The 23774-nt window shown below is 39.9% G+C and overlaps 1 protein-coding gene across 1 annotated transcript in view; it reads right to left on the bottom strand.

The window, feature by feature from the left end:
- Window positions 1-690: 690 nt before the first annotated feature.
- Window positions 691-23774, bottom strand: part of LOC139447650 (cleavage and polyadenylation specificity factor subunit 5-like) — a 49803-nt gene continuing 26719 nt past the window's right edge. The window contains exon 7 of the mRNA XM_071229077.1: window positions 691-1154. Within this exon, the coding sequence (XP_071085178.1) occupies window positions 1133-1154 (22 nt within the window). The 3' untranslated portion in view covers window positions 691-1132. The remainder of the gene's footprint in view (window positions 1155-23774) is intronic.

Below are 23774 nucleotides of genomic sequence, written 5' to 3'. Positions count from 1 at the left end.
GCAGAATCACGGGTATCACACAACTTGACTCAGCCTCCGACATTTGTTGCAATACTGATGTTTGTTATGATTAGATTAATGTGAGACAAGAGTGTTTGATGTCCTGTGTGTTGGTAACTGATGAAAAACAAACAAAACCAATAATCATTTGTCGGTTCTGCCCTACAATACGTCATCAGTACAAGGAGAATAATGTAGATGAATGTCTCCCCTTGGGTTTCAGCCTGTTAGCTCCACAGGTGGGGATCCCCACAGCCTGGATGACATAATGGTATGTGTGAGTGAGTGGACTGGAGTTGAACATTTCATGTGTATGAAATGGTTGGTATGTTATGGTATGCTTTTAATGTAGACATTCCAGCCAGGGTGGGTTGCTCAATGTCCACAGTGATTCACCTAGATGTTAACCATCTAGGCACGATGAGTCCCACCTGGCACTCAGTGACCTGTCACTACATTTTAGATGAAGCATGACATGTCTGTATTTGGATGAATCTATGGTGAAAATAGCTATCAGAAATACCCCTGCAGCTTAACATCCATTATCTGTGTTTCATCTTCATCAACATTTTCCCATATCTTCCAAAATAACATAAAGATTCAAAAACCAAAAATATTCACACTATTATTTTAAAACAATTTTTTTTTTGTTAGCTCATACTAAAATTTTGAAACTTCATATTTAAAAAAAATTTAAAGCCATCCTCCTGAAGTCACTGAATCAAAGACAGGATTGGGAGCATGCATCAAAATTACAGTTTGACGCTGATAAAAAATCAAACAACCATTTCATTAGACAAAAAGAACAATTCAAACCTACATTCATGGCTAACTTTAAAAAGAACTTCACAAATTGAACTACCCAACACACAAGCCACTGGTCATAGGATAGTGAAATCCTTGCAGGAGTCAATGATGAGAGTGGCAGGACATTCACTATCTGCTCCGTCTTTCACTTGTATCGTAAGTCAAGAAAAAGTCAGGCATGCTTGTAGGAAAAAGACACACTGAATGCTTTTCCATTTACAAACACCTGAGCCTCAAGTATGGCAGTAATGTTTTTTGTTGCCATGGTAACCACTGATCCACAGCTGTATGTGCAAAGATGATTCCCTCAGATTATGTTCCAAGATCAGTTGTAGATGAAATTGAATCTGAAAAAAATGAAAGAAAGCACATATTAAACATTGGACGCAGAAAATATACTTTTTGAAAAGACGTCATGAAATTAATATAATAACAGTTAATATGTAATATTACAAAGATGAAATACAGAAAATATAAAATATTATGCACCATGCCTAATTAATGTCAGCAGGGATATAAATGTGTGGCAATACTGTATCACAAAATGAACTTCTAATTAAAACAATCATCAAATGATTCATAATTTTCATAATCTAGGAGTGGGTGAGTGAGTTAGGAGTAATGCTGCTTTGAACAGTATTCCAGTTATATCATGGCATGTCAACTTAATGCTGGAGGGAAGCCCAAAGTGATGCAGGTCTCAGACGTTTACCACACTGGTGAAACCCACGGGTATATGACAAAATGAAAAAAAATATTTAAAATAATTGGGGAAATCGGGATTCAAACCCACAATCATAGGTTTCTCTGCACAGCAAACTGCACTGACTCAAACAAATCTGCCCCCCATGCCCCCCAAAATCTAACAATAGAACAAACAACTTCTTTAATATCAAAATTTGCGCATATTACATCCAGATTAATATATTTTGTTGTCTTTAATACAATTGTACCAAAAATTTGAAATTGTGTCAGATTGAAAATATGCTAATTTAAACATCTTTTTGCTTTCATGTTTGCTTGTATGTTTATTTTATGTCACATGTTATCTTAATTTGTGTCTTGTTTCTTTGCAGATTTACAAAGATCATTAGTGAAACAAGAAAGAAAATTGGTCTTAAATCTTTGATAGGCATCTGCAAAAACATGACATCTTCAAAATTGTTCTTGACAACCACTGTTTTGCATTGTTCTTGTCACTACAATGGAATAATGTAAGGCTATAACAAGATTACAAAAGCTGTCTTTTGTAGAATTTATACCATAAAATGTTGTGCTAATTCTGGACACATAATCTTCCATTCCTGGCTACATCTGATGCTTAAACTCTGAATATTAAAGGGGGTCAGAATAAACACCATCATGGCACTAAAAAAAATCTGACCAAAAATTATGGACAATAGCTGTCCATAGAGGAGGACATAATTACAGGAGGGCATTTACCACGACTTTTACAACAACCAGTCATCTGAAGATCCTATAGTAACACCATTTACGAAGAAAGATTCACTACAAAGCACAGCTGGATAAAGGTCCGACCTTGATTAATTCCATTTACTGCATGCATGCCCACATTATTTATTTAGATCAATATACATCTGTTCCACCTTCCCCCTTTGCTGTGAATCATGCCATAAGAGCAGATTTAGTAACAGTAAAGATACAATATCATAAAGAAGCCCCTGCCCGAGCATCAATCACCCATCTGCAAGATCACACAACAAAGTCTTAATCACTGAACCCAACAATGCACGCCAAATGAGCAGAAAATGACAATCCCCCCTGCACTACCATGAATACTGAAACAAGGGAGATCAAAGCCCACCGGAACAATCTCTCGTATACCGCCAAACAATAAATATCAATACCAATATCTCTTCCTCAAACAGACCGAGATGCTTGACCAGGCAGACCTAAAACAAGCCTAGGTGCTATCAGTGAAATCAAAGCCTGATCGTGGCGTGAAGCTCCATGTGCAGAGGCTGATACCCTGCTGACAATGTGCCGGCCAATAGGGGGTGTTTAAGCCTACAAGGTCGGGACTACCCGTTCAAGAATAAGCCTGCCATCTGTCCCTCCCTCTACCCTGCAACCACCTGTTTAGTTTCTCCAACCTGTTAACACAGGTTAATGTCCTTAACGGATGGATTTGTCCTTCAAGGGATAGATTTCACCCAGCTTCTTTGGGGACTTGAACATGGTATTGTTTAGCAACTGCTGCATGTGTTTTCAAATTTAAGGTCAAATGAAAGTTGAACAGAGGGCAGTGCAGGACACGGAAGCAGAATGTAGTCATCTTTGACAAGCCATGAGGGGGGTCTTTCTTCTAGTGCTCAGGCCTTAACAATGGTCTGCTTAATTACTATTATACGACCTTCACTCCTTTTACAACGACCCATGACATTTTATAATGAATCGTTAAAAAAATGAAAAATTAACCACTTTTATTAAAAAGATTCATGAAAAGAATCATTGGCTGGATTCAAAAATACTCTTTTCTCAATAGCATTCTGGAAAGTTATTATAACCATATACTTCTTTTCAACCTAATTTCAGCTTGTTTATATCTGATTCAAAAATTAAATGTTCTTCAAGGATATAATAACCTGCATATAAACATCTTGACTAAATTTCTTTGTACAATTAATATAATGAAAGATAATGAAAAGGATTAAATTTTCTCTTTGTTCTCATGCCTACTGTCAGTTAAATAAAAAAATTCTCCCTTGACCATGAAATGCTACTGAATATTCATAACTGCCCAAGCAAAATATTCCATTGCAATCATTAAAAAAAATTAAATGAGAAAAAAGGCTATGAATAGCTAAAAACACTTGTCTTTCATTAAGCATTTTAAAAGGAAAACAATTTTGACACCTACAATTTGGTCTTCGTTTCTTGCTTTAGAATGCCGAAAATGAAATGTACCGTTAATTGCCTGAGACAAGAAATTTGCAGTTGTGACATTTAAAACAAAAGCACTTTATCTAATGGTCCAGTAAAAAGAAATGACATCTACATAATTCCGCAAAAGCAATGGTCCATTGTGATTGAAATGACTAAACAATGGCCAGACCATCTCAGTCAAAGGTTCTGCCCCACAACGATCATCAATCAGCACAATGACTAAGGAGGGCTCATCTCAATCTACTAATGGTGATTCCACTGATCTCCCAGCCTCCTAGCAAGGTGATCTCCATGATCTCCCGATCTCCCACAATCTGTCAACACTCTAACTTCTTCAGCCACAGGTCTTGGCCTTGTTAAGGCCCATCAAATGATCTAAGATCGCCTCAAATCATCAAAGTCCATCAGACAATCTCCGATCCCTTAGACTGAGCCGAGTGTCGTGCACATGGAGTTGGGGATGCCATAAATAAACCCTCCAGGGGGGGCACCAACTGAGGCCCCCTGAGCAACAATCAAAACCCACGAACTTGTAGCTAGCCCAAATTAGATGCTATTTGTGAAACAATAGCATAATTAAATCACAGTGACCACTCAGTGACCAAAGGGGGACCAGCCACCTGTCAGGCCATTTGCGGCACATTTAACAGTTAACTGAATTAGTGAAGCAATTTATTAGCAGCACTGGTCAACAAAGTCGTGAGCAAGGGGGAGACTGATTCAATTGAGCAACATCTGACAAGAAAAGATTAAAGGCGCCGCCATCAAGCAGTTTGTAATCTCTGGGAAATGGCCATGAAATTGACACTGAAAATCGTCCAAATCTTGGACTACTCACAAAAGACAAGGCTTTGTCATAATTAGCCCCATTTAGTAATGAATCAAACTTAATAGAAACAATTGAGCTTTGAATAAATATTTATACCAAGTATAGATTAATAATTCAACAATTAACTTTCAAGTTAAGCCAGTAAGTTTCCTTGGACAAAAAAACGCTTGTAACAGAAAGAGAGAAAAAAATCAACATAATTTTCTTATTCCCCAGGCATGAACAGATCCCTCATTGGTTGAAATATCTTTAACCTTTTCTAAAATTCAAATGAAAATAGGGTTTAATGAAACTAAAACATGTTTGTGTGAAAAAGAACTTGATGAAAATAATATTAAAAATGCAAATTTACAACAAAAATCAAGATAATATAGAGTTTCCAGTACATGGCAACTGTTTCATCAGGACAGAAAAAAATGTAATTGCTCTGGATGGACTAAATCAAGGCATATCTCTCTTGCTGCACAATAGGGAAAAGAGTTCTTTGTGTCTGTCAGATAGCGTCTATGGCAATAACCTTTCGGGGTGTACATCAATATCAGCCTGTAAATTCATAAACCAGATGCCATAAACACAACCCTATTAAAACATAATATGATTTGCATGATAAAAATCCAAAAGCATTCATGTGAAAAACACATAATTACACGATCATCTTTCAACCAACAATTCCCGCCTCCGAGCATCCACTTGGCTGCCTCTTCTGCATCATATTCATAAACAAACGAAAATTCAAATTCAAATTTCAATCAGTAACAGTTTTCCAGTTCAGAACTCTAATGACCTCATGATAAGGTCTCCTCAACCCCTCAAGGACCAGTCTGACCTTAAAATAGCAGATTACAATAGCTTGACCCTGCCATAGCACATTACCAGAGGAGTGTGCTTGTTATTTCAATGCATGATGTAAAGAGTAAGGGTCAGCCCCAGTGTGACCACCTGTCCAGTGACCTCTTATTTTCCTCAGGATAATTAAATAATAATTCTCTTTCTAAAACGCAGACAAAATCGTTCTGCCACTACCCCACTCCATGGTCACGTATGAAAAACCTGTCCGATCATATTAAGACCCTCCACTGCTCTCTCCTCACGATTGATAAAGAAAGAGTAATTAACCACGTTAATAGAAGTTCAAGTTACAAGTTCTTAAAAGCGAACTAACTCAATTACTTACTAACCATTCAATGCAATGACTGTGATTTCATGGCTAGCTTGTAAATTGGATTATTCAAATTGTTGAAATTTGCATAAATGCTATTATTTAGAAATTAACTCATTGGACATCTGATAACGCCATCAGCAAACTTACTGACTGACTGATACAATGTTGTTTGAGGTTATATTTTTTCAATTTTTTTCCCTCTTATTCCCTTGAAGATTTTAAATAAATATCATGGCTTCATTTGTAAGAGGCCAAACATTTCTAAATTTCTTAAACACAATCAGTTTTAATCAATAAAAGTAAAGATATGTTTTTCGACAATAATTATTATGACAGCAAAAAAAGAATCGCTGTTTTGACCATGTAATTTATTGATCTTGAACAAACGAAGAGCAAAACTACTGTCTTTCTTTTTTCCCTTTTTCTGGGACATTATGTTTAATTGAAAAATAACATATAATTCTGTATCTCACTCTTCCACCAAACTTTCCCACCCTACGGATGGTGAACAGTACAGACAACTTCAGCACCAACACTCGCTGAATACAATTTGTAATTTGTCCCTGACTTAAGATCTGCCTCAGCCGTCATCCGACTTACAAGACCAATTACCAGCAGATGCCACAGGACTAACCTCACTAGAATATTCATACCACAATAACAGTTGAGGATGATGCATGTATGCTTTGCCAATTGTTTCGGACACCAATCACCATCCACGACAAGTTCTGACTTCAAAACCACTTCCATAACATATGGGTGATCAGAATAAACTGATATAGACGGCCTGTTCACAAGACAGTGGGACTATTCTCTAGAAAATAACCAGCCCATGTTGAATTTCAAAAAGCTTAGTCACTGCCAGACAAAGACACAATTTTTCAATCCATTATGCACAAAAATGTTTTTTGATCTGCAATAGCAATAACAACGTGAAAATGTAAATTTGTATAATTACAAAAGGCTGCACCTAAGCACCTGATATCGGCAGTATCCGGCAGAGACCAGGGAGGGTTAGCCGTAGACTTGGGAGGTTTAATAGCACTTTTATGATGTGGACGGCATGTATGGGAGATTGTTGGGTTATTATCGCTATTTAATTACACAACTTGATGCATGTGGTTTGCACTTTCACTCCCAGATTCAAAGAGTTTTTGAAGGAAGTCATCAGATGCAGAATCTATATAAATCAATCATTTGAGCTCTGATTAGATGGGGTACAATCCCATGGGCTTAACCGGCACAGTTGGTAAAAGTTGTTTTTAAATAATGCCACATTTTTTTCATAACTACGCCTAGAAAAGCGTGATCCATTATATTCATGATTATCAATACATGTACAATACGATATATATTTTATATATACTGATGGGAATTAAAAAGGGAATACATATACACATATACACATATACACAGAAACATTTGACATGACCTATGTATACTGAAAGTGTTGGTCACCAAACACCAAACATGCTACATCATAATTTTACGGATTTAAATGCATTTCATAAATAAATATGCAAAGGTGAACCCATTTGAGTAACAAACAAATATATTAGACACCACAATAAAATTACTTCTGTCAACTTGTTCAGTATACGTACCTATTGTCAAAGTACTAATGGCATCCACAAATACATATTAGAAAAAAATTAAAATGATTTAGGAAAAGTTAATTTTTTCTCATTTAAATATTGAAAAGTAAACTGATACGGCTGTTATAATGCTTGTTATTTTTCACATTTCTACACACATACAAAACAATTTTGGCTATTATGATGATAATGATTTACATATTTCAAGCAATGACACAAAACTGTCACAGGAAGTGATCATACACCATCAAGGAAACAATATGTATCTCTCTGTTTGAATGTTTTGTCAAAGACGTGAGCCTAATTCCTGTTACCAAAGCCTGATCTCAAAGACACATCACCTTTCGTGAGAAAACTCGCCAGCGGAGACAAAGAAAAAACCTTGCATAAAAAAAAAGACATTTGTTATGAAGTTTCTCATTAAGATGCATCTAGCCTCATCCCCGTCTTGATTCAATTGTTCCGTAAAGTTTGCTGAATAAATTTTTTTGGCTGGCCCCGCTCTTTGTCTGCCAAGGCTTCCCTCATTGAAATGCAAAAGGACTGGTGACCCTAGGGAGCTTCCCATTGTGTGGTGTTGTCCTCCCAGGCTCTGCTACCACAATCAAGACAATGATTTATGCAAGGAACAATCCAGCCATCTGGCCTTGGGTTCTGTGCAGCCTTCAGCCAATGCAGTGAACCCCTGGACAAACTTGTGGGACTGTCGAGCCGAGACGGAGCATCTACGAGGACTTGTCCCATTCCTTATGGGCTAATTGTGCCGACAGCCCAGGAACAGCTATCTTATTCGACCACACAGGGCTTCTCACATTTCACACCCTTGTGAATTTTCACGCGTTTTTTTTTTCGCCTTCGATTTTTTCTCATTGTGGTTTGGGTCATCATATTGTCTTGGATGACTTGATATGATGAGTAAAGCCCACGAAGGGGGTTCAATTAGTCAGAGTAACCATAGTTCCAATAAAACAGTGTCGTCCATCAAGGAGATACAGTACGTACAGCCCGGTCATGCCCAGTGAGCTTCGTGTAACATTTGACAACTAATGTCAGCTTGTCAAACTGGGTTTAGGTATTAATCACTGTGAGCAAATCACACGTGAAAGCTTAATGATAATGTTCACTGAATGGGAACAAAAGTTTCAAATTTTGTATTATCTGTAACCTAACTTTGACAGCATATATTTCATTTATCATCATAAAACTACAACACGTGGAGTCATGAGGTTCTGTAGTTCAACATGACTTATTGATTTTCCTAATTTGTATATTTCAAAATTATCTAAAAGTAATATTAGAAAGGTGACAGGTCAAAACCCAAACCCAAATATGTTAGATGTGAACAGAATAGAAGTTCATTGTATATGTAATTACACATTACCACAAAATGAGAGGCTACCCAGTAACAACTGGAACGTCCATATACAATTTTCTACTTCATAAACGACCCGTGAAGATCCGGGTTTGAATAGGCCTTCAGCAAACCATGCTTGCCGTAAAAGGCGACTATGCTTGCCGTACAAGGCGACTACGCTTGTCGTAAGAGGCGACTATGCTTGTCGTAAGAGGCGACTATGCTTGTTGTAAGAGACGACTCACGGAATCGGTTGGTCTGACTTGGTTCATGCATGTCATTGTATCCCAATTGTGTAGATCGATGCTCATGATGTCAATCATTGGATTTTCTGGTCCAGACTTGATTATTTACAGACCACCATCATATAGCTGGGATATTGCTGAGTGCGACATTAAACAACAAATAAACAAACTACTTCATAAACCAAGGTGTTTCAGAGGCACTGTCAGCATTGCCATAACTAAATGTATCAGGGTTAAGGTCGAAGTCAAAAATAAACAATATGCACCTAAAAATGTAACATGTTTTTACACCTATCACCTAATAAACCTTCTTAAAGCATACAAATTTTCACAATTCTGTTTGTTTGTAGTTTAAACGCCCCACTAAGCAATATTCCAGCTAAATAATTGAGTCTGGACCGGACAATCCAGTGGTTGATATCATGATCCACACCATTGGGATACAATCCACCAAATGAGCAAGCCTGACCACCCAATCCCGTTAGTTGCCTCTACTACAACAAGCATAGTTGCCTCTTACCACATGCATAGGTGGCTTAAGACCAATTCTAACCCGGATCTTCACAGGTTCACAACTCTGAATACATGACAAGTCGAGTAAAAATTTATATCAATATTACTTCTGAGAGACTTATAAACCTATATGTTTAGTTACATAACCATGATGTGCCTTGCATGCAAAACATCTCTAAGTAACATACATTTATCATTATTTATAACCAACATGCATTCATTTTCAACATGTACCATTCTAACTGGGGGATGTTAATTCCACTGTATACATCAACTGTAAAGACACCCTTTCACAACCTCAAGAATACCTCAAACCTCTGCTCTAACCATGGAATAACACCCATTATGGCCGCTCTAACCATGGAATAACACACATTATGGCTACCCCTGCCACCAAATCAGGCAAATTAAACAGTGGCACTGAACCAAAACTCCAAACATACAGCCGTCAACATCCTCATCAACAAATGGTCGGGAGAGCTGATCATCTCCAATTACTCCCTGTCCCCAGGGTCACCGAGGTTCTGACATTGTTCCTGAGGTCACCCAGGTTTCGGACACATGGCCCTTAGATCCCCCTAAAGGCTATAATTGATGGCACGTGCCGGCCTGGCTTGGAATCTGACATTGGGTGTTAGACCAACAGGCCATGCTGGGGACAAGGGTGAGGGAGGGCGGCCATCAGCCCTTGCTCGAGCTAAACTAGATTGTGGGATTAATCTAAGATTTCCTGTACTTTCCGTGTTAGTTATCCACATACATGTCAAAGGGATGGTGATGGCAGTGATGGGCGGGCCATGTCTGTCGCTGCTTGGGTACTTATAGATGATGATCATTATGATCTGCAGCCCACCCTAATCATCATAATTATCACCACACCTAGGCATCTACTGCAATCATCATCAGTGTGTCCACAGTCCAAACTTGGCTCTTTGCGTCTCTTTCGGCAGATTTATATGTCGTTATACGGACTATTATTAGCTTAGCTTACTGCACTAAACAGAATTTTACGAGACTAGAAATTTGGATGAGTAGCTAAAAATTGCAGTCTGCATAATCATCAACATCATTATCATCATCATCATTATCATCATCATCATCATCATCATCACAAACAAAACATAATAAAATGAAATGTTCCTTAACCTCTCCCATCCCTCTCATCATCATCATCATCATATCAAAATACCTGATATTACTCAACCTATCCCATCACTACCCATCATCATCATCATCATCATCATCATCATCATCGCCACCACCAACATCATCTGGAAATCTACTTTTCATTAATCGCACCCATCCCCACCCCAACTTCCTGTGCTGTTCAAACTAACGAAGCACCCACCGACACTCTGGCCAGCCATCACGTGACGTGACAATCAACACGCAATCAGGGGTAAAATTGTAGCCAAACACAAATTACACTCAGCACGTGAGGCAATTGTCTTTGTGCCTTGACAATATAATCTTTGACTGCGTGTGTTCCCCTTCAGTGCCCAGCTATTGTCATGTGCACAGCAATCCAGCATCCAGGTAACCAGGGCAACACACCTGGCCTTGTGGGCATTGTTTGACATTCACCTCAACAGGTGAGTTTTCACCTGGCTGAGGCTAACGAGCAACAATCCATCAGATTACAAATAGGAGCAAGAAAGTAGCTGACCCAGAAAACATTCAGCAACGAGGAAACTCTAGTTATACCTTTTTTGTAAACATAAAAGAACAAAGAATTTGAAAAAGATAAAAATAAATCTCTGCAAATTATAGTTTACATAAGATCCTGTTTTGCCCTTGACATTCAGCTATCAATCACGACAATACCCATGAGGACAATAAGGAAATGCTTAACGTATTAATGAAAGAAGGAGCACATTACCATAGCTATCAATTCTCATTTACAAGTCAATATTAAGAAAATCATCTCTCAACATTGTTCAAGGTGGCTCTGAAGATAAACTGCATTCATAGTTTGGCTGACACATTTTATTATGAACGCGACAAAAGCTGCATGAAAATGGCAAAGTGCTTTGCTCCTTGTTGTGGTGTGGTGTGAGTTCGCACAAGACGCGTTTCCTGCACAAAACGAATCATTTTCTCAGAAGAGAATGCAACATCGCGTTTTGGAGGAAGAGCCCACCACTGTCTTGTACACAGTCTAACGTGCCGTAAATGTCACTACTCCCCCTATTGTGTCTCAGATCAATCAATCATGCTTTTCAAATTGATGACTGTTGCAGTCCAGAGAGAGACGATGGAGGGCGGGGGGTTAGAATCTTTGCCAAGTCGGGGGGACAATTTCAGCCTCATTTGCATCCCCCTATCTAGTATCCTGAAATTAAGACTTAAAACAAATATGCAAATACGGTATTGTGAGGCGACTGACTGTCATGGGCCGATGGTGATTAAGCCCTCGTGTTGCGAGGGATGATAGTTCTTGAGCAATTTTCCCAAACAAAAGCAAGCTAGGGGGGACAAACTCCTACAAGTCGTGGTTCAATAGTTAATAATAGCCCTCACGCTTTTGTATTAGTTCTCTATGGGATCATCGACACGACGAGTACAAGTGGACACCCTCTAACGGTGACGTGTCTGTCCCATTTCCATATCACACTACCAGCGACAATACAATATTTTCCCTCACCAATAAATCACTTGCAGGGACAATGGAATCAAAACAATCATTTTAATCAGCTGACTATTTCGCCATTGGGCGAAGAAGGAGACCGGTTTTAAGACGGTTCCTACGACTAGACAATAGCTCATCAAGTGAGTGGCGAACATGTCTTCATCAGGCCAGGGCCCATATTAGCCCTACTATGATCCATCCCAATCCCCAGATAAGTGTCTTTTGTCCTTTTTAATTAAACATGTGATGGATGGACTCTGACGAACACCCTAATGTCCCCAATCACAAGTTCCTGATCCTCTCGCAAAAATTAAGACAGTCACGACGTTACAATCGCCATGATTAATACGCTGAAAATCGCTTTTCTTCCAGGACCCAAGACCTAAATATTTGCAATGACCATTAGCAAATGATTACCCAAGAAAATAAATATTCCTCGTATTGTCCCACTCCTAATGCAGGTTCTAACAACAAAATTCTTCAATGATTAAAACTGACAGTAATCCTTCGAGTAAAAGCCAAATGTATTTTAAGTTTCTCGGCAAACATTTCCTTGTTCCATAGGTATATACATAAGGGATTAGGGTCCCAGTAAAAGTTCATCTTCCTGAAACATACTTCGACATATTTTCAAAACAAAGGCAGAAGGGCTATTTTGGTTTCGTCTTGTTAATAAAATCACTGAATAAACACTACTTCCTCAAAGACTGATGTTCACTAATGCCTTCTCACAGATCAACTTAGCTATGACTAAGAGGCCCTGTTGAGGACACACAATGGGCATCGAGAGGCAACAAACGGATAAGTCTAATAACTAATGGCAAACACAATGTTCCTGGTTCTCACTCACTGTTCCCATTTGAAAGCATTTCCTGTCTGACGAATAAATATTAATCTGACTGTAGCATTTTACACATGCATACAAAAACTTGACAAATAACTGTCCCTGAATTTTCATGCATAAAGTACTTTTGCGATGCAGTTCATTTCATGAAGGAATAATAGGACATGAAAAGAGGCTGAGAGTGGAAACATTTACTTACTTACTATCATGAAGATGAATACAGTGGCAGCCCCACTGCAGGAGGTCAGGATGGACGGAGGAGAAAGGATATGGACCATGTCAGTTTGTGAGGGAGTGAGTGAGTGAGTGAGTGAGTGAGGGAGCTTGTGAGTGAGTGAGTGAGTTAGTGAGTTGATGGATGAGTGAGGAAGCATGTCAGTTGGTGAGTGAGTTGATGCAAGAGTTAGTGAGTGAGTGAGTGAGTGAGTGAGTGAGGTAGTGAGTGAGGTAGTGAGTGAGTGAGTGACATCACAAAGGGGGACACGAAGAATGGGCCTACTAAATGGATCCATGTGTGTAATTGAACTGAGGTCTTTAACTAAATATCATGTTCAACCATTCCGCTACCACAACACCTCAAAATATGATTATATGACTTCAAAAGTGACAGATGTTAGGGTAAATTAGTTTTCACTCGTTAAATCACACACTACAGTTAAATATCCTAAAACATCCAGATCATTCATTACTTCGAAGCAAAAGCGACCAATAGTGGACAAATGATTAATCACAGTTCACGCAACAAACCTTTGTCATGTAACGGGCATAGTCAAACCAAGATCAATCTCAATCAATCGGAACTGATTAATCAATCTACTGACTGGACATTGATTAAACATATTAATGGGACCACCATTATTTCACATATAACATTAGGTCTCAGAAAAGAAATCAACCAGGAGTCAGACGGGAAGAGATACCGTTGAAGGTGTCAGTAAGAAGGTGGATTGGGAGTCACTCAAGTTTCTGTTAATTGATTTGCAAATATTTGGGCAAGACAACCAAATGATTTGGGATGTAACTATTTACTGAACATTCATTGTATAGCAATCCCCTGTGCAGCTACTTGTATTGTATCAGTAGGTCTTGTATTGATACTAAACCATATACATAGAAAGGAATAAATACTGCTATCGTAACATAAAAGAATCGCATGTTCTTACTTCTTTTGAGTAGGCATGACAGTTTAAGTAAAGTGATATGAAAGAAACGGGTCTTCCTTAAGTTCTTTTGAGTAGGCATGACAGTTTAAGTAAAGTGATATGAAAGAAACGGGTCATCCCTAACTTCTTTTGAGTAGGCATGACAGTTTAAGTAAAGTGATATGAAAGAAACGGGTCATCCTTAACTTCTTTTGAGTAGGCAGGACAGTTTAAGTAAAGTGATATGAAAGAAACGGGTCATCCTTAAGTTCTTTTGAGTGGTATATATGTAAAGGTGGCTTGTAAAGTTGTACTAAAAACATCTGCCACTACGAGAGGCGACTGAAATGTTGTAAGCCAACTGTGAAGGATGTACATACAGCGCACACCTAACAGTTTGCATGTACTAAGCACACAACTGTCCATGCTTACAGGCTGTACTGACGTCTGCAGGCACCAAAGTGACTAGGTATTCTGTACATGAAAGCTGACAAAACTGGAAAAACTGGTATCTCAAAATGAAGGGGGGGAAACTCCATGCGGACATGGTGTCCCCTTCAAGGATGCTGCCTCTTCCTTTGCCACTGTTACAGTGTCGGCAGCAGACGTCTAGAGGGGAAGACAGGCCTGAGAATGATCCAAGATCAGGAAGACTTCCAACTGCCACCACTGAGGAAAGTGTCTATAAAATATATGCTTTGGTTATGGTGATTGACGACTCACCAGACGTCACATACCGGTACCCAATACAGTAGGCATCCCTCATGACAGAGTTGAGAACAGTCTGAAGTATGAACTGGGCATGACAAGGGTTTTCAGCAAGCTAGGTTCCAAAGCTTCTGATTCTTGATTATAAATGCTCCAGGTTTATCATCTCTCACGCGAATGAATGTCGTTTTGAAACAGGTGATATTGTTGGGCGATTTTTAACCATGGATGAGCCATTGGTTCACCACTATCAGTCAGAGGCTAAACGACAGTCAAAGCAGTGGAAATATCTAACAGGTCTGATGAAGATGACAAAGTCTGTGCCATCAGCTGTCAAGGTTTTCTGGGATTCCAAGGGAATCCTACTGGTAGACAACCTGCCAAAAGGTGAGTCCATTAAAGACCAATACTACACGAATCCACTTAGGCAACTGTGTGAGAAAATCAAGGCTAATCGTGCACAAGTCTGTTGTCACCATGGCTGCAATGCATGGCTGTGGACACATTGAACATTCTCAGTATTCACCAGATTTCCACCTAAACCTAAACTTAAGAAACAATTGTCTGGCAAGCATCACACGAATGATGACGTCATTTCTACTGTAGAGGACTACACCATCAAGAAGTGAGTGAGTGAGTTCGATTTATGCCGCTTTTAGCAATATTCCAGCAATATCATGGTGGAGGACACCAGAAATAGGCTTCACTCATTGTACCCATGTCGGGAATCGAACCCGGGTCTTCAGGGTGACGAGCGAAAGCTTTAACCACTAGGCTACCCGACCGCCCCATCAAGAAGCTTTCTGTACCATTAGGATCCAGCACTGCAGCATTGTTTGGCAAAGTGTGTGGACCTCGCAGGGGATTATGTAGAAAAATAATTAGCAACCATCTACATCAACGCCGTCCATCATAGGTAGGCTCAAAACTCTTCAGCCACCCTTTGAAATTAACATAAGTCCACTGGTCTTAGACAAGTTAACTTCGGGAAGGACTAGTGAAATAATGTGTTTCTAACCCTGCCTTCTTATGTACAATAGGTCCCAAGACAGTTCCATTCATAAACTCAAGCTCTTTGATGAAGGAATGTGTCCTCACATAACAAGTATCAAGTTTTCATGTATCATATTGTGTTTTGTATCATGTATCATATTGCGACCTTACTATCGAAATCAATATTATAACAGACACAGTGTATGGTATGAGGACACACAGATGGGTGAGCCCTTGGATATTCTCATATCACCATCATTGTGACCGCCCAATCCCCTCCTTGTCTTTGGCTTTGTCTCAACATACAGATTATTTCTTGCTGAAGTTATAGGGTCTGCTAGTCCAAGACAAGTAAAATTAAGACGTGACTAGTGACATTTAGATATTAATGATACCAGACTAAGGCTTCAGACCAGTGTCTGATACTGCTGGGTAATAATAAAACATCACAGCAAAAAATGATAAAACTGTAAGGAAACGCACAACAAAAGTTTTCATTGCATAGAAAAAAAATAATCAATTGTGTGTTATGTTATTGTTTTCAAATTTTTTATTGTGCCAATCAGGGGTCACCAAGGTCATCATCAAGTTTATTCCAGTTCATTGCTGCAGCCCAATATTTAATACATCTTGATTTAAGAATTAGAGGGATAAAAATCTTTAATTAAAACAATCAGGCTATAATTTTGATTTATGCCTCAAAGTCCCCTGGTCAAATAAAGATATCACATTCACAGGGTTGCCATATTGTTCGAACAGGGTAAATCATTTATAATCAAATAACTTTTCAAAGGGTGAGAACGCAGAAAAATTACACCACGGCTGTGTCAGAATCAGACACTATTAATTGCCCAGGGAAAATGATGCATTAGGTTAATTGTAGAAATTAAATTCCAGAGTCCCATAAGAAAGATCCTCCCCTTTTTTCAGTTAGAGAAATGAATTTTCAGTGTACAGGACAAACTTCAGACTGGCCTTTTGCCTCCATCCTCCTGAAGAATATTTTTTTTCTCTAGAGAATACAAGATTTTTGCCTGATTGGCTGCCTAGACAGTATTTTGGTGGGCTGTTTAATTCAGAAGAAAATCAAATAATAGCATGGGCTAACAAAACGTTGCGAAGCAAGGACGGACAATTTACAGACGTTAACTTGATAAACACTTTGCAAGACGTATCCCCGATTACTCATCTAGAACAAATCACTTTGTCTTCCCTGGTTCTCGAGGTCAACACCGAGGTGGAGATGTAACAATGGACATCAAACTATCATGCTGTGGCCAAACACAACTGCAGCGCTCCCAACCCGCCCCAGTTCCGGGGCTTTCACTTACAATCTTATAGAATGTCTTCTCTGACACGACCAACACTCACTTTATTGGCTGGTTTGAAATTTAAAATCTTCCGAGCCAATACTGCCTGTCCAAGTCTGTGAGTGAGTAAACATGGAAGTCAGCAATATTCCGGCTGCATCAAGGCTGTCTGATCTGTTGGGGAGTAAACGTGGAAGTCAGCAATATTCCAGCTGCATCAAGGCTGCCTGATATGTTGGGGAGTAAACGTGGAAGTCAGCAATATTCCAGCTGTATCAAAGCTGCCTGATATGTTGGTGACTAAACGTGGAAGTCAGCAATATTCCAGCTGTATCAAAGCTGCCTGATATGTTGGTGAGTAAACGTGGAAGTCAGCAATATTCCAGCTGTATCAAAGCTGCCTGATATGTTGGTGAGTAAACGTGGAAGTCAGCAATATTCCAGCTGTATCAAAGCTGCCTGAAATGTTGGTGAGTAAACGTGGAAGTCAGCAATATTCCAGCTGTATCAAGGCTGCCTGATATGTTGGGGAGTAAACGTGGAAGTCAGCAATATTCCAGCTGTATCAAAGCTGCCTGATATGTTGGTGACTAAACGTGGAAGTCAGCAATATTCCAGCTGTATCAAAGCTGCCTGATATGTTGGTGAGTAAACATGGAAGTCAACAATATTCCAGCTGCATCAAGGCTGCCTGATATGTTGGTGAGTAAACGTGGAAGTCAGCAATATTCCAGCTGTATCAAGGCTGCCTGATACGTTGGTGAGTTAACGTGGAAGTCAGCAATATTCCAGCTGCATCAAGGATGCCTGATATGTTGGTGAGTAAACGTGGAAGTCAGCAATATTCCAGCTGTATCAAGGCTGCCTGATATGTTGGTGAGTAAACATGGAAGTCAACAATATTCCAGCTGCATCAAGGCTGCCTGATATGTTGGTGAGTAAACGTGGAAGTCAGCAATATTCCAGCTGCATCAAGGCTGCCTGATATGTTGGGGAGTAAATGTGGAAGTCAGCGATCCACATACAACACCAACCCACCCCAACTACACCCCAACCCCAACCAACAACCCTCAAACCAACCTCCGCCAACAACCCACCCCAACTACACCCCAATCCCAACCAACAACCCTCATCCCAATCTCCTCCAACAACCCACCCCAACTACACCCCAACCCCAACCAACAACCCTCATCCCAATCTCTGCCACAAACCCACCCCAAAAACACAACCCCAACCAACAACCCTCATCCCAATCTCCTCCACCTACACCCCATTCCAAACCAACAACCCTCACCCCAATCTCCGCCACCAACCCACCCCAACTACACCCCTGTCCCAACCAACAACCCTCATCCAAGCTGCCTGATATGTTGGTGAGTAAACGTGGAAGTCAGCAATATTCCAGCTGTATCAAGGCTGCCTGATATGTTGGGGAGTAAACGTGGAAGTCAGCAATATTCCAGCTGCATCAAGGCTGCCTGATATGTTGGGGAGTAAATGTGGAAGTCAGCGATCCACATACAACACCAACCCACCCCAACTACACCCCAACCCCAACCAACAACCCTCACCCCAATCTCCGCCACCAACCCACCCCAACTACACCCCAATCCCAACCAACAACCCTCATCCCAATCTCCTCCCTCAACCCACCCCAATCCCAACCAACAACCCTCATCCCAATCTCCTCCAACAACCCACCCCAACTACACCCCAACCCCAACCAACAACCCTCATCCCAATCTCCACCACCAACCCACCCCAACTACACCCCAGTCCCAACCAACAACCCTAACCCCAATCTCCGCCACCAACCCACCCCAACTACACCCCAGTCCCAACCAACAACCCTCATCCAAATCTCCTCCACCAACCCACCACAACTAAGTCTCAGACGTTTACCACTTCGGTGAAACCCACAAGCACGGGTATGGTGCTGACAAACCTAGAAACGTAATCAGGGCGAACCGGGATTCGAACCCCCAATCATAGGTTTCTGGCATGCCCAATGGACGACAACCATTGTATACGAAGTTACACATTATGAACAATGTTATATGTGCATTAGATGTGACAAGAGTGTGCATTTACATAATTGCATAATACTAATAGTAATAAATTAACTTATGAAATATAGCATTTTATTTCATGAGGGGCGGTAAAGTAATGCTAGTGATCAGCTGTGGTCATTGCAAAAGTTTGTAAACATTACTTTGGGAAAATCATAATCTATATATATGTGGAGATGTTATGATGATGCATCAATAGATTGGTGATTGCGACACCCTAGCATTCTGGGATACCATGAACTAAACCTGACCAGTGACAAATTATTTGAGACGAGTTGTTTAAGTACTTAATTCCGGGGGAAACTACTCATCCTTCCAACTTGTCACTTGTCTCCTGTGAACAGATTGGGCACCCTTGCATTACTGCCACAACAACAGATCGTCACTGCCATGTGCCCCATTAGTAGTGGGCCAGAGTCTCCCCATACAATGGAAAATCATATTTTCTGTCAACGAAGGAGTTGGAAAAAAGTGCAATTATTACTGCATATATGACAGGTCCAGTTGTCCCATCAGGCACAAGACAATACCAGTGCCCCTGACCACGTCATCGTGACAATAGACCTGTCAGCGAACAGCTCATAATGATTGCCAGTCTTTGATAACTGTTGAAATGAACACTAGTCACACTACTTTGCTAGTAGCCTTACAGCTAAGAAGGAATCCTGAGTCACGAAACTGACAAGCGCGATACCTAGCGACACATTGTCACCATTGTGTCCAGTAATCAGCTGTGTCATGCTATCATCTGGGGGCTGATGTGAGTGTGAGGAACAGCTTACTAAACTGACAAGTCGAAGGACTTGTTCACAGGGACAAAGACTCCGACAACCCCATTGACCTGACACTTGTCTTAGAGGACAAAGCAAACTGTTGTAACCTTTGCCCCTGGGGTGTGGGATGGAATATTGTCGATCACCCCTCGTGACCCTCGTTTAAGCGAGAGCTTTTTCGCTCTCCCAGCCTGGAGGAGAGAAAATCACAATTACAACATAAAACACAGGAGTGAGTCGCAAGAAATGGATATAATTAAGTCGATTGAGCTGTCACTCTGGGCTATAATCAGGCAAAATGGCCGTCTATCTATTATATCTAATTGGCTAAGTTTCACACTTCACAATCCAGTCCCCTTACTTCTTTATACTGGGACTTTCCTGGCTTTATCCCATCCAGAAATATCAGCAGGGAATACAACAGGCTTCCTGGCCTTGCTTCCTGAGTTTGGCATCTTGTGTCTGTGGTTCGACAGCAGCAGACGGATCAGACCTCAAAATGACACCTCCACTCTCGCAACACTAAGTTCATTAGAGAGAATTATCATAAGCGAGGGGAAGTTCCCTGGCCTTCATTGTTAAAAATTACAGATACGACTGCAAATTTTAAACCCTAAAGTCAAGCATGATAGGTTAGGGTCTGCAAGTTTTGTCTAAACCTGCCATTTGGAACAGGGGCAGGCTATTGAGCTTCAGAAACACATCTCTTGGCCCCTAGACCCACTGCCTTGGAACAATAGTAGAGCGACAACTTGGGGTGAAATTAGTTGGCAGATGTATTAGAATGAGTCACCTCGGCTCATCCCGAGTGAGCTGTCACTGTCCTCAAATTAGATTTGACTATCTTTATCATTTTCCTTCTAGTCGGAATCGTTTGGAAAAAATGGCCGGCTGAGCATGTGTTGATTATAATTACAGCACCTGTGAACCATAGTAAATGTGATTCACCCGACAGTGTCGAGGGACGGCCCAAACACATCTCCTGTCAAATGTGAACACTCTCCACGGAGGACTGGCTTTTTTCACGATAATCGCATTATTTCCGTGGTAACTGCCCTCGTTAATCGGGCAGCGTTTACCGTTTACCATTGTGTTTGATCAGCAGCATAATCCGGCTGTAATCAGCCGCTCGGCATATTTGTACATAAATCTTGACCTGCGCATCTTCCTGGCACTTCAATCTGCTCACGCACAAAGCATCCGATCCTCTGAGTGTAGTGATCTGTTTCCCGGTGAGTTTGACGTCGCCAACAACGCTCCCTGACATTGTACCATTTTTCTTCAGACTTTTCTATCATGATTGATGCTAGTCTAGCCTGGTGCCGATCCTTGTATCGCAGCTAGCAGACTCCTTTGTGCAAGTGAGGTACTGTTTAGCCTCTTAGGTCAAATAAGATTAGCTCCGCAGTAAGTTATCCTAGGCAACTTGGTAGCTCTTGAGCTGATTCTATCAAAGCTGACATGGAACTATTTGTGATAGGCCCCAAGGCGTAGCTAATCTTGTCTAAAAGATTTAGATTAATGTTCCAAGATAAGAATTATATTACCATAACCAATCATCAGACTGACACATTTTGCATATTAACAGTGTGATAATGCAGATTTGTTTTAGTAAATTTGCATCAATTTTTGAAAACAAGAAGAGCTGAATTACTGACATTGTCATTCCACAACTTCCACATGAGGAGACACTGTTGTTATGATCTGGGCCATAATCACTGACAGAAGCAGTCACTAGAAGAATCAACAACATCTGTTTATCGGGCATTAATGTGGGAAAAAATGGCTTGCTCATCATTTGTTTTTAATTTTTAAATTATGATACCTGCAGGGCTGATAGTTTCTTATCCAGAGGGTGAAAATAATTTCTTTAAAATAGTCAGATTTTCAAAATGCCATTATTAAGTTTCTTAGTCAGAAACATTTATCTTAAGAATTTATGAATATTGGTTTGTTCATATAGTTTTACTATAAATAAATGTGATATGCTTATTCATCTAGTCAACAAAAATTTCAGTTAGAAAGAGCTTCATGAAAGTTACACTAAATCGTCTGCAAATATTCATCCAGAGAATATACCATTGTCTCAGCCATGTGCAAGAAAACGTCCTCAGTAATTCCCTGATTTGAATACATTGTATTTAACAGAATTTAAAACAGATCTTACCCACTTAACACACAAATACTGTTAAGCTTATTCAGTATATAATGTATATAATGTACAGTAATCATCAAAACAACAAGAAGCTACCAATCAGAATATTATTAAATGCACCCGTATATGAATTTCTCTGTCCTGTTAATATATATACAAAACACTACCATGACATAACATCAGTTTGTATATGTACACACAAGATGAAGCTATCACAGTGGGATGGTTCCAACAGATGCTGGTGACAGGCTAAAGTTGGCGGGCTGACAATCACCCCCACCTCCATTGTCTGTCTGACACGGAGACTCTCACGAGGTGCGACTGTCTACCTTACATCACGCCGCTAAGAAAGACAACAGCACTCTTAAGCATGTGATTGGCCACTGCATGAGGGGCTTTGTCGGAGCTTGTCATAATTGCACAGCAGCCCTGTCAGATTCGGAACATCAAATTTTCTGAGAGACGAACAAGAGTGTAGCTCAGTGTCCGATAATTTGTCTGTTGATTGCCGAGAATTGCTGTCCAAGAGTGTTGATCTCAGCTCAAGCTTCTCCAACTTCTCTCGTTTGATTGTCATCGAGGAGCATACTTCATTGCTTCACACCGTGAAGGGAATTAAAGCTTTAATCATCCTAATCACAAAATAAAAGATCAATATTTTGCAAATCTGAAACTGGGACCATGATGAGTTCACATTACAGCTTCCTGCTGACTTTAAAACCAATATCTACACCAATGTTTCAAGACAAGTTTATATGCAATGATTTGTCAAATAATAATAATAATAATAATAATAATAATAATAGAATTAAAAAAATGTTTGGCCATTCTGAACCTGATGAAAAGTATGTTAGTTTGCTTCCTCTCTGATCCAAAAAGTATTTCAGTCTAATTACAATATGTCAGTACAATTTGGGAGGGACGACTCAATTGACATAGGATCCTGGCAGCTAAGGGAGGCAACTGGGCACAGTAAATTGCAGCACCGTTGACAACTGGACTACAAATTGAAAAAAGGCTTTTTTCTGTAAATTTTGAATAAATAAATACCAAAGAGTGTACTTAAATGATGTAGGCAGACTTGTTTGTCTCTTAATGACATAAATATATTCCCCACGCTGGCCATTGATCTGTGTTGTTTGTTCACATAAATGCCACTTCCAAATTTGTAGATTAACACTTTTCTTGACTTTTCATATATATTATTTTATTTTTTTAATGTGCATACTTAGCTGACAATCATTGTATATACCACCAAAAACATATAAAGATATTTCATGTTGAAATTGAATACCATTCCCAATGAAAGACAGATCCCTCATTTCACAAAGCAATCTCCGAGTTACAACTTGTCTGTGTTACAGTACGACAAATCACAGCACTTGGAACCGAGGCCAGGTCATGAGGATACTACCATAGCAGAACACCCTTGATTACATGTATCATGTGGTTCTGATACAAGGCCTGATACATATGTCCTGGCATGGAGTTGATCAACTGACACTAGAAACATTCCAGCCCTAATTAGAGCATTAGCATTACACTGATTATCGGCTGTCTCATTTAGCATATTAAACTCATATTAGGACAACATTAGTCGATATCAAGATATCCACACAAACCATCCATTTGTCTGCAGCAGTAATTAATGCATTAACACCAGCATCATTAGCAGGGCACTCCTTTAACTCATATTTGAACAGCCTTTCGGTCCCCTGAAATTGCCCGAGCGATGACAA

This window comes from Haliotis cracherodii, unplaced genomic scaffold, assembly GCF_022045235.1.
Source record: "Haliotis cracherodii isolate W230 unplaced genomic scaffold, xgHalCrac1.p SCAF_10, whole genome shotgun sequence".
Lineage (NCBI taxonomy): Eukaryota > Metazoa > Mollusca > Gastropoda > Lepetellida > Haliotidae > Haliotis > Haliotis cracherodii.
The sequence above is the reverse complement of the archived record's forward strand: the minus strand, read 5'-3'. Positions and strand labels throughout refer to the sequence as shown.